Source organism: Plectrocnemia conspersa, unplaced genomic scaffold (assembly GCF_051122295.1).
Source record: "Plectrocnemia conspersa isolate PC_06_02 unplaced genomic scaffold, ASM5112229v1 ptg000004l, whole genome shotgun sequence".
NCBI lineage: Eukaryota > Metazoa > Arthropoda > Insecta > Trichoptera > Polycentropodidae > Plectrocnemia > Plectrocnemia conspersa.
In genome coordinates this window covers 19,936,428-19,949,829 of record NW_028277168.1, presented here as the reverse complement: position 1 = coordinate 19,949,829, position 13,402 = coordinate 19,936,428, and the positions used below count along the sequence as shown (strand labels likewise).

Sequence of the window (13,402 nt, the reverse complement as noted above, 5' to 3'; positions counted from 1 at the left end):
ATCATCTTCTACCTGCAAGTGAATCAAAACGTCGTGGACTTCTGGGTATAGATGTTTTTCTACAACATAACAATGCTCGTACCATACTGTTCATATTACGATCCAGGATCTCTATCTTCGAGTATCTTTAACATTCGTAGAACTCAAAAAAGTTTAGGTCTGATATAAAGGTATACAAGTAACTGTACACACTCAGCTAAAAGTTTTTTTCTACGTTGAAAAATTATGTACATTCGTGACTATTCCATTCAATAAATTACAATATAAAAAATATTTTATGTTTTCATTTGACTCACCTTGTATAATGATAAACATGGCTATAGCATCATAGTAGATTAATATAGATATGCACAAATAATTAGATCGGATAAGCCAAAATACGTACTAAATTATTTATTTGCCAATATCTAACAGTTAGATTCTGTATATAAAATATTCTTCTACAATCAATAACTCGTCTCGAAATTGGATCACATATATTATGCTTTTTCTACTTGCTGAGTGTGTGTAAGTGCGCACGGTGATAATTAATTTTTCTGATTATCATCATAATAATTAAATATTCTAACCAACCAAATTGTTTCATAGGAAATTGTATTTCCTCATCTAACATCTCTTTTTAACATTCCCTATCCATATTAAGTTGGTTGCATTTTGTATAGCAACCTGACATAGAGACGATATTACATATTAAGTGACTATACAAGGCACACATTGCTCTTAACAAATTATTCGTGGAAATGAAACACACAATGCAAAATTTAAGAATTTATTTTATTATTACGATTTTTATGAATATTGAATACTTTACATTTATCAATGATCAAATATTACAATTGACTTATGTCAGGCAGGATAATATGTTTTTATATTATATAATTTTAATAAAAATTACCATTGTTTTCATTAAATAAAATCAACGCATAATAATATAATTATATAGTATAATGTGAATTGTTTGAAACACTAATGTTTATATATATTGTCTACAATGATTACTCGATATCTATAACAAAAGCCATTTGTTCAACTCACTATGTTGACGTACAGAAAAGCATAATTATTAATATAGGTAGCTTTATAATTGTACAATAATATATGGGCTAAAAGAACATTAATACCTCATTAAAACAACATGTTTGCAGTTCTTATATTATTCAGTCAAAGTCTATTTGTGTAGAAGAAACGATGTGTTCAAACAAAACACGACCTCTTCATAATACATATTTACATTATATTTATCAATAAACTTTCCATACAATCAATTGGATAAAATAAATTCATAATTTAATAATAAATTATAATTAATAAAACGATATATCTTTGGTAGACATTGAATCTTCCATCAATATTGTAAATTGAATCAGAAAATCTATCGTTGACAATAATTTAATATAAGCTTAGTATTTAGGCATTGTTTGTATATTCTTGTAACATATTTGGTAAAACAGTCTTACATTGGTCATCTTGCGACTGTTCATTCGTCCGTTCCATACCAAAAAAAACGTTCATGCCACCATACAAATCTGAGTAAAAAAACAAAAATATACATCCGTGTTGCATTGAATTAACACATTAGTACCATCATCCCTTGTAAAAATAAATATGTTACATTGTTTCAATATATATGTGATTAAACTGCGTTCGTTGTGTTAACTTCATGATCTTTGGTCGCATTGCCGTTTTTAATGGTGACGTCTTGCGTCAACGTTACAAACTCTTCACCATCTACGTCTTGTTCTTTTCTGAAATCAAAAAGTTCACCCATATTATATAATCAAAAAATCAATAGAGTATTCTTAATATAAGGCTAGTGTATGTTCCCACTACTTGACAGCCTGTGTTGATCTGTTATATTTTTTATTTACTTTATATGAAAGAAGATTTATTTACTTCAAGGGTTTTTTGTATAACCTTTTTGTGAACGTTTTTTTAATTTTATTGAGCTAACAATTTATATGAAAACTAAATGTACAGAGCGTGTAATTAAACACATAGATACAACTGAAAAAACACTAATTAAACATTAGCGGAGAGAACAGACGCACCGAAATGAAACTCTACGATGACAAAGAAAACTCGAGACAATCAACGAACACCATAGAAATAATTAAATTGCTACTAGTAAATAAAAATAAATAGTATGTATATATCTATATATGTATATACATATATTCATTTCTAGTGATCTCTGTGATTAAAAAATAACATAAAATTATTATTATATCATAATCAACAAAAATAAAATTTGAGTGACGCAGCTTCAACCCCATTGGGAATTGAACCTGAGGCATATTTTGTATGAATAATATTTAAATACTACATACATGTAAGCTTTTATTATTCAAATTATTATGTAACATCTTTAAATACCTTTTTCTGTATTGGAATATAATAAACACTATGACTGCATTGCCAATAAATAAGGCTGCTATTAAAAGAGAAGGAATGATCACGTCTGAAATAAAAAAAAAAACAAGTTTATTATTACTTCTTATAAGCTTGTATACAGTATTATTTTTTCTTAATGAATTTATTACGTACCAACGAGCATGTTGGATGAAAATTCTACTTCAGCGTTCCTGGTATGGTTCGCTATGAACGTTCCGTTGCTGTCCCGAATTTTGATGTCTTTTTCTGTAAAAAAATAAATATTATAGACATTATTCTTACTGTATTGAATTACTTTTTCGACAGATATAATAAGTAAAAGATTAAAATACAATCATACGATAATAACTAGAGAAAAATAGTACCCCTATGATGGGTACATTAGTATTCTAATATTTACTATGTCCTTTACGAATCATATGCGACACAATGGTTAGTGAAGGTTAAAATGCTCATTGTATTTGCATACATTTTAACGAAATCAATTATTGACGTTTGTATGTTATATCTAGACACACACCTATAATCCTTTATTACAAAAAAATATTTCAGTATCTATACACTGTTTTAAAATTATAATAGTAATATTCTATAATGTACAAAACACGATACCGATATTTATTATTATCTGTTTCCTATCTTATCATAATTCTCATCTGATTTCTTAAAACGCGTAACGCTTATGTTACTAATAAGCAAGCGCAAGATTATGAGTGCGACGTGTGAACCTTTGAGAGTGTAAGGCCTAAATTTAGGTGCGAGCAACAGCTAGTGGTTCAGTATTTTTAAATATTATATAATGATTTATTTCTTTGTAGTAATTTATATTTATATTGAGCTATATACATTCTATTCAATATGTCCTATGTACATATCATAATCGATATAAATTATATTCGTGTGCTTTTTTATCAAGGCAAAAGCGTTGAAAGTTATTTTGTAAATTAAAAATAAATCAATCCTAACCCAAAAATTAAATTCGTAAAAATCTACATATAAATCTGTGATGACCAATATTTGATACAGAAGTAAAAAAATCAATGGTGCGACGAGATAAGGGAAGACTCATTCATGATAATTCCAAAAACCGCTATAATAAATCGCCCTATAAAACGGACCACCACCATCTGCCGGTTGGCCTTCCAGAAGTCCAACACCAGAGCACCATTAAAAAGCATGTCTCACAAAGAAGACTTAATACCACATAAGGCCCAATGCCGAGGACCTGCTTTTGCTCATTTATGCCCACCTCATAAAGGTGCAATTTTTTAGATAAGCTTCTATAGCTATACCACGAAGACTAGCCCTCAGAGAGCATGCACCCATCAGAGAGGACCTGCGCTACTGTACCTAAGCTTTCCAGACAATTAATGCTAGTAAAGCGTCTCTTAACGACCGTAGTCACAGATGCCCTCCTCTATCCCCATTGACCAATGAATCACAGTAAATGTAAGTTTGTATGTTACTGTTTGTTGAATTCTCCATGGTTTCGTTGCTATTTATTTATGTATCTGTCTATATAGTTAATATATTATATTATTTATCCCAAATACAAAGCAAGGTGTGAAACCTATCCGCATATATGAGGCGAATACACTTTTTTCCTAAACACCTATAAATATATCGCTGTTTTAAATTATTATATTTCTGATTTAAACAATGTATCTTTTAATATGTATTTGGAATAAACAGCTTAAAAAGATTCATATATTATATATTTCTAAGTTATTACAATCTACTTTATTGATGATAAAAATATGAAGTAACAACTTATCAGATTGAACTAATAAATTGTTTTGTACTTTATAAATCTGGTATGTAAATTAAAACTTTTGAATTGTGCGTGCTCATTACATCTGCATTCCCCAACGCCTTTTCAGATAATAAGTGACTTGCTATCGGTAGCAGTTACACATTATCCTACAATACAAATTAAATATAAAAATATTATATTTTTAAGAAATTATTTTCATGAATATAAAAAATACTTACAATGTATAAACTCAATAAAAATAAAATGTTCTGCTCAATCGATTATGAAAATTGGTTCGGGAAAGTCAAGCACTGAACATTGAAAAGAAGTACTTAAACTCGTTAGTCAACAAAGAATTTCAATATCTTGCAAAGTGCAAATATTTGTTAAGCCAAAAAGTCTCAAACCGATTTCGCTTGAAATGAAAGAAACGAAAACCACAAAAACAAACAATTCGATCTTCGATTGGTTTATACATACATACATATATTTTTTCTTCTTTATAAAAACAGCAATTTCATATAAGTATAGTTATTTATTTCATCGTAATTATTATTGTTATTGATATGATTTATATCCAGTGTCGAATATAATCATTTTTGTTATCGATGAATCAATCTGTGATATTTTTGGCTCGCGGTATTAAAAGTATTATAAATATATCAATAATAGGAAATTCCGTTCATTTGTATATACATTTTACACGACACAATGATAATTGATAAAAAACAATTTCCGCAAATTTACACGTAGATACCCTTTGTGGGGATTTAATGAGACCTTGCCGCTTTACAAAATTATGCAGAAAATTGCGTTTAATTTAGAAATAAATATATAGCACGTTAGCGAAAATGTTCACTTTACTAGTTGCTGTGAAGCTGTGAATACAGTTTGTGATATAATGAAGTGTTGTCTGATTTTAGTTATGGTGTTCGCTTTTGTAGCGATTGAAGAAGTATCTACTACTCCAAGTTAGTCGTTTTTAATCAAATGATATTATGGGCGTGTATTTAAGTTGTACGATGTATTAATTTCAGAAGAAAAATGTGGTGAAAATGAAGAGTACCAGTCCTGTGCCATGACGTGCCATGACACTTGTGAAAATCCTCACGGTTCGAAGGGAGTTTGCACCAAGGAATGTTTCAATGGATGTGTTTGCCAAAAAGAATTTTTCAGAAATAAAGAAGGAAAGTGCGTCGATTTGTCAGAGTGCCAATCAGAAACTTCTACAAAAGCACCTTAATATTTATGTAACTATTACACTATTTATTTTTACATCGAAATAATCTTGTTTGATCTAATATAATAAATTCCTGTATTTATAATAAACATTATTTTTTTCATTTTCAATATCGTATATTATAGATAGATTACTATATTTTTTGTGAAACGTGAAATTGTTTGCTAAAGTTTCCGCGATGTGATATTTATGGCATACTGATATGAAATAAATATCACTTCATTGTAACTTTGGTAGTAACATATCGAAAAACAAAAATAGGATTTTGCGTAGAGTGTACCCCAAAAAATAATATTTAAAGTCAATGATACAGAGGTATATTGTATTTAAATTAACAATCTCGTTGAAATACACCAGTATCAGTGGCATAAGTCTGTGACTATTACCTGAAAGACCTGGGTTCGAATCACATATGATTACATATGAAATCAGAATTAGTGAATATTATACAATCTTATCTCTGATGACAGATTAGATTTTCCTAATCTCTCGAATGATTAATTAAAATCATCTTTATTCGTCCATATAAGGTATTAAATATTCTCTAATAATAATAATAATCAAAAACATGTCAAAATGATTTAAGGACAATATGCGTTTTAACTATTTCTTTATAAGTTATAAAAAGCTTTTTAGTATATTTTCAGAACTCTGAACATTGTAGATAACTAGCAGAAGAATATTTCAAGATATGATTTAAATATTGAATAGGAATTATGAATGATATTGTTTTTCGTATTATATTATTTTTTCATACGAAATAAAAAGTATATTTATTATAAAAATATATTTATTATTGCTAAATGATTTTAGGTTATGACAAATAAATATATTTATATTATTATAATTCATTTTTATGTTTATTTGTATGTTCTGATAACTAGTGCTTGAAAAATTATATAAATATATTTATATGTAATGTAGAATATATCGGTTGCATAGAATATTAACAGTAAATTGAACACACACAAGTCACGAGTCTTTATTTTTCTGACTAATTGGTACAATAGAATAGTGTTAAATTAGGTAAAAAATACCCGATCGAATTCCATATGGAGCCTACTGTTTTTCAATTTATATTTTGTCATATTTATGAAAATGGAAATTAATCAATATTATAGTACTATAATCCGATCAATCATCAAAGATTATGTTATCCAAGATTTTCCTAATCTCTCGGATTAATATCGAGATTATTATATCGTACACATAAGGCATTAAAATTTCTCTAATATTGAAATACTACGTATAAAATAATATGCAAATGTGATTTGAGACAAGAATATGCATTTTAACAATGTTTTTCTTAGTTTTCCGAATATTTTCAGAAACTGGGAACAATATGCTAATACAAATAAGATATAATTTTAATCGATAACGTATTTTTTTAATTTGGCAATTATTTTTTTTCATTTAAGATACGAATAAACATTTTCGTACAAAAGCAAAATTTTATTGATTTAAATGAAAATCTTACTGTTACTTAATTTTTGGACTTCTTATAAAATTGTGAGTTATGGGAGTTTGCGAATTTACACTTAGGATCAGGGCTTTTTTTTAAACAAAAAAGGTGCCGGAACTCACTTCTCAAGCATTTTACTTAAGAAAATTATATTCAAATATCAATTAAAGCAGCTTTTCCTATGCCACGAAGCGCATAAAAAATAAACAATTTACTTATTTCAAAGTATTGGTCAAAGTGTATTCAAACCGAATTTTGGTCAATAGAAGGGCGCAAAAACAATTATCACTTCTCAGAAGTAAAAAATTCACGTCAAAAGCAATAAAATCGTGCTGGCGCCGTCGCAGTGGGAACGCTCGTTGCCGAGCGTTCCCACTGCGACGGTGACAGCACGATTTTATTGCTTTTGACGTGGATTTTTGACTTCTGAGAAGTGATAATTGTTTTTTGCGCTCTCCTATTGGTCAAAATTCGGTTTTGATGTTCTTCATTTGTTTATCCCTCATTTAAAATCGTAATATTATTAAATTGTAGCATCTTATTTTTCCATATTTTGCGTCCATACTTTACATAGTCTCAAACCCTAAATTCCCGTTAATGACTGTGATCAAAAACGATCATTCTTTAACAATGGAGACAAATGCATAATGGCGTAAAAGGATTTGCGGGACCGCACAAATCACGTCGGGGTCACCAGTTTGGCGACAATTAAAACAATTAAACACAGATTGAGCCACTGCAACAGTGTTTTATTGAGAATTAAAATTGTTTATTTGCTTATTTATACAATTATGGGGCACAATCCCGCGACACATGCGGTTGTCAGTAGAGAGAAAAAAAGACGCCAAGTTTTGGCCATAATGAAAATCAATATTTAAATATTCATTTATATAATATAAAAATGTTTCAGTTATTGTTGTAGTCTTTTTTTAATGGGAACGGTGATTGAGAAGTATCTGAAATTTTCTTTCATTTTTAAACTTTTACACTTAAAAATAAAATGTTACGTAGATTGTCAATCGATTTTTATAAATTAAAAATACCGTAAAAAAGATGCCGGAACGCCGTTCCACCGGGTTAGAGTACGCTCGGGATAAGGATTCCGGTTTGTTATTGTGTGCGTGAACTGTGTGGCTCAAAACAATTTCGCTCAGAATATTTAATTTTTTTATTTTAAAAGAAAATATATGTTTATTTAACATAAATACATCTGAGCTAAGTTGTAAATTTCAACGAACAATTAAAAATATATAATATAATCGAAGAAACCAAACATTGATGTCATTAATTAATTATTTGCAAAATTCAAAATCTTTCACTAGTCAAAAAAAGAATGAAGTCTTTAGCTATTCTTCAAAAGCAAAAAGATTTAAAATGGGGAAAGAAATTATTCCCAGATTGTTTAATGGCTCGATGACTCTATTAAATCATTAGAATCCATTTAATAAATTAAAAAATTATTATTGGCGCAACGATTAGAATAATAACTTTTTCTCGCCTTACAGAGAATAGTGTAAAAAAACCAACAATGTACGGATTAATGGAAAAATAATTAAAATATTTTAATCCACGGGTAAGAGAACGAATAACTTACAGTGTATATTTGAAGCCTTGATATCAATTAACCCAGATATGCCCAAGAAATTTCATTTATAAATAAAAAAAACAGTGGCACGAGTTTAGTGACCTACCAATGGGACAGTGGGCATATCTGTATTAAACCAATATCAACACAAAATTATTTAAAATAAATCAATAGAGAAGATCGAACTTCTGTGCCACACTGCACTTTTATGACGAATACCAGCGTTGACGAATCAGCGACTGTCCTTAGAAGAGAAAGCGAGACAACGAAGTACACGCCACATCGGTTCTCCCTCTCATATACATGTACACGCACATAATAACAAACCGGCATCTTTATCCCGAGCGTACTCTACATGATAAAAAATCTCTGCTTACGACCATCGATAAGCCGTTAAATTTCTTCCTCTATAAGTCTGTTTTACTTATATTATCGATATGTTTGAATTTACTTATAGTTATGGTTTTTTTAAATATAATAAATATAAAGTTGCAATTAAATTGTTTCAACAATATGCTTTTTTATGCAATATTTTGTTGAAGAAACGTTTTTCAATAACCTGATTTATAATTATTGGTTGTTTTAAATCGTTTCTTACAGTCATATTTACAGTTGTTATTATTGGTAATAAATATGTTATCTTTGTTATCAATGATTTTATAAAATAGTTTTTTTGCAAAAGCTGTATTTTACATATACATACACCTTCTTATCTTGTTAATATTTTTCTTAGAAAATTGTCATTTGATTACATTAGTATTTATTACATTTTCATTTTTATTGATTTTCTAATAAATTAAATTTACTTAATGAAAGATAGATTATAATTAAAAGATTTTACTTTATATGTACATAAAAAAAATCGATAACGGTGACAGTCGCACATTTTTTTGTTAAAAATGTAGTAAAACGACGAAGCAAAAAAGAGACTTATATTATTTGCACGTATTGCATAAGCAAATATGCCATTGTATCAATCTTCGGCATTGTCAGCATTCAACGGCTGACACATTATTGTGTATTGAACATTTTTTTATATTCTACAAAAATATGTCTTTAAAAAGAAAAATTTTCATACACAAAATATTCAATAAAAAAAATGGATTGTATTTATATCACAATGAATAATAATGATATTTAGTAGACATAATATAGTTAACAACGTACAACAAATTAAACTTTTTAAGCATCACTTTGAAGTAAAAATAATTATATATTCAAATACCTTAGGTCCTTTATTAAACTTTACTGCCTTTCAACTCCCAAGTACTTCGTGTTTTATAAATTTATAATTCAAAAGCCTAATCGAATTTCTAGATTGAATATTTTCCACTTAGTTAATAGTACAATATTTGCTCATTTTATCCTATTTGAAATATGTTTATATACATATACAATAAAAATATGTTATTGTATCAACTAAAAAAAACAAGCATGTAACGTAGAAAAATCAATATATCCACGTAAATATTACATAGGGCGTTTTGTGTATTTCGTACGACAGCGTGGGATTAAGGATTCTTTAATAATAAAGAACGGACCCTTGAAACAAATCCAAACAATAAGTACCATAATTCATTTCTCAGACTTTATAATTAATGACGCCTTTCTTATTTTTATTTTTTACGACACTACGTCTTAATTTAGGCCGAATGTTAAATTATTAAATTGCGAAGCACCGTAAAACGCCTACGTCGTAAAGGCAGTAACAATTTTATACATTTGATCGTGACGATGCTATATTTAGAATTTTATTAATATTATATGCATTACCTTGCCAAACTGGATACTATAAAATTTAATGTAAAATTATATTCTTACTACATTATTAAACAATAGTGCTTTTATATCAGATCATATATACAGAATATTTATACTATTCGAAACACGTGTAAAAATGTATAGCTCTAGGCATTATGCCAAGAAAAGAAGCAGAGGTCGTTCTCCTATGATTGATTTACTCATCAAATGACTAGTAATTTATGAAATAGAAGAAAATAACACTGAAGAAATATAGTTTATTGCATAGCGAGAATGTTATCAGTGACCTTAGTAGACCTTACTACTATAATACAAAAGATCTTAAGTAATTTCAAGCATGTATAAAAAACAATGACTAAAATATTATGTTATCTTTTTAGTGAATATTTACTGTGGTTTTCATTTCAACACGTTCAACAAGCGTCGGTTAAAGAAGTGACACAGTCGTAATAAATCAAGCTGTTGACTTGAAACTCGGCTCGAATGTTATTTATAAGGGTACTTTTCGAATTACACCAGTCAAAAGATCAACAGGGTAGAGTGTACACAACAACAATTTCAGTCTGTTAATGCAAAGTTTAAATACATATCAAGCCCAAGGAGCTTTGAGCAGAATGAATGTTGACATAGGGTGGGACCAAACAAAGCAGGTCACGTGCTCTATCGTGAAATTATGACGATCCCAGTAGCGTACCTCCGTCAGGGGTCGCAGGTTAATTAGATCTGAAACTACGGATGGCTCTCTTGTAAACTGGTAACTAGATTAGGTCGAGGAAGTTAATCGGAACAGATGATGGGTTAACTGATCGAACGAGCCGGTATTATGTGACGACACAAGAGGATCGAAACAGATAACACAATAACCGAATAACTAATATATATATATATATATATATATATATATATATATATATTTATAAAATATAATTAAGGGAGACTTTTTTTCTAACGTGTCATAAAAGAAGAAAAAGTACTAGAGCTATCGATTTGTATCGTGCGAATGTGTCGTTTCCGATATTCGGAATTTAATTTCGAGGCGTTCGGAATTCATTTTGTGCTTCGGAATCATTGGAAAATTTATACGAAAATTACTGTCGCAATTCTGCGCAATGAATATTAATTCTCTCGTTGGAAAACACAAACACGCACCGTCAATTAATTAATCCTAATGTATACATGAATAAATGTACCTACGCGTATGTAGTATATATTATAATATGTATGTGCAAAAGTTATATATTATGTTATACGTTAAACTTAATTTAGCGGGTGTCCCATAGAGAAATTCAACTTGTAATATCTAAAGAGAAAAAACATGTTAAACATAATACATATATTGTCCTTTATTAATCTGATTTTTTTAATAATATCATCCAAATGAAACATTAGGAAAATGCGTATGAAACATTATCTTTCACGAATGACTTTCTTAATTTATTTTCATTAAAATTCATCCTCAATCTAAAATTGTCGTGGATTGTTGATGTATTTTTATAACAATAATGTTTCTCGAGATATCAACATTTTTCTATGTTTTATTACGTCATAAACTTTTTTTTAAATAAATTTAAAATTACGACCGAATAGATGGGCTAACCTCATAAGTACATGATCATAGATACAATGTAATAGTAGACATCGTATGCGTGTTAGTCGTCAAGCGATTTAAAAGTGTGGTATAAATATAAACACAAAACCTATTCTGTATCTAGGTATAATATTCATCGCGACCTATTTTCGTTCTAAGGGTTTAATTCCAAATTGTGAAGCCGATATTGAGGGTATTCGCCGCAAAGTTTCCATTGTGTATTGCAAAATCAATTTAATAATTTGTCTTTGGAGTGTTCGATAAGGAATTTTATGTCGGATGAAATTATTTTCCGGCAACATCTGTCCGGCAAGATTGTGAGTAATCTCTCAAATCGGAAAACAGTCTAAATTAGCCCGAGGGAGAAAGAGAGAGATGCCGTTAAAACAAACTTTGAGAATCAATTTCCTTTCGTTTAGAACGCAGCAGTTTACGGTCCGTTCGCATTCAACGTTCCGTTGATAAGCAATAAAGGCAAAAACGAGCAAACATCCCTCGGTACGTACATAGGTATTAACCGAGGGATGTATACCGGGTACTTTGCGGAAGTTTGCCCGAGATACTATCGGTACGGTTCCGGATTGGCAGTTGACCAGATTTTTCCATTAAATAGGTAGGGGTCGATTAAAACGTGTAAAAAGTTTCCGAGTGAATAATGTTACTTATGCAACTAATGAATTAAAATATATTATCTACTTAGAGTATATTTTAAATTAAATGCTTCTATTTTCATTACCAATAGAAATTTTGATTTAAAAAGTATCAATCTAATACCAAATATATGACCTAGTGACCTAGAGAATACTTTAAATTTTGTACCCCCGCAAAATACTTATCATATCAATAACAAACTAATGTTCAATGTCAGAATTTATATAAATAATATCAGAGCAAAATCAACTCTTGGAGATTCAGATCGGATGAAGGGGAAGCAGCTGCTTTTCTAGAGCTTCAAAAATACATCTGAATCGATTTGGTGTTCAATTTAAAATCGGACTGAACTCTCGTATATTCCAAGTCGGAAGCGAAGTGAAAGTTTTGAGTAAAATTTAAAAGTTAAGCTCCGAATGAAATCGAAGCTTTCTATTTTACATCTTTACGATTCTACTCGTTTCTTTGAACAATCCAAATAATTTAAGGCAAATTTTTATTTCTGTCTAATAAACATATTATTAGGCACTTTAAATTTGTCTAACAGCTAATTTGATATGTAATGCTATTATTACGTTGTTTGCATCAGCACTAGTGGGTGCTCTTCTTGAGGATTTTTTCAATCGATTGAAAATTCGTAGAATCCCGAGAATTCCCGGAAAATTGAGATTTTAAAAATATCAAAGAACTCTAAGAAAAGTCACCTTAGACATTTTTCTTTATTTATGGATACTGGTGGAAAATCCATCTTAGACATTTTTATATTTTATCGAAATTAAAAAAATCCCAGGAGAGAAATTTTGGGAAGGACCCACTAGTAGCATATAAAAAAATGGCAAATAAAAATAAATCTACCAATTTACTCGCATATCTATCTGAGAGAAAGTACACGTAAACGTATTTATATTTTGTCTGTAAAAATAACTAATAATAGATTTGGACCAGATAGACTTAGAATACACACAAAATTA

General features: G+C 29.2%; 1 protein-coding gene across 5 annotated transcripts in view; it reads right to left on the bottom strand.

The window, feature by feature from the left end:
- Positions 1-755: 755 nt before the first annotated feature.
- The window catches only part of LOC148236204 (CUB and sushi domain-containing protein 1-like), a 92,967-nt gene continuing 80,320 nt past the window's right edge, over positions 756-13,402 (bottom strand). For all 5 annotated transcript variants that reach the window (XM_088184405.1, XM_088184407.1, XM_088184408.1 and 2 more), the window contains 3 exons: positions 2,545-2,637; positions 2,374-2,458; positions 756-1,745 (listed from right to left, as the gene is read on the bottom strand). In XM_088184405.1, coding sequence (XP_088040531.1) covers positions 1,634-1,745; positions 2,374-2,458; positions 2,545-2,637 — 290 coding nt within the window. In that variant the 3' untranslated portion in view covers positions 756-1,633. The remainder of the gene's footprint in view (positions 1,746-2,373; positions 2,459-2,544; positions 2,638-13,402) is intronic.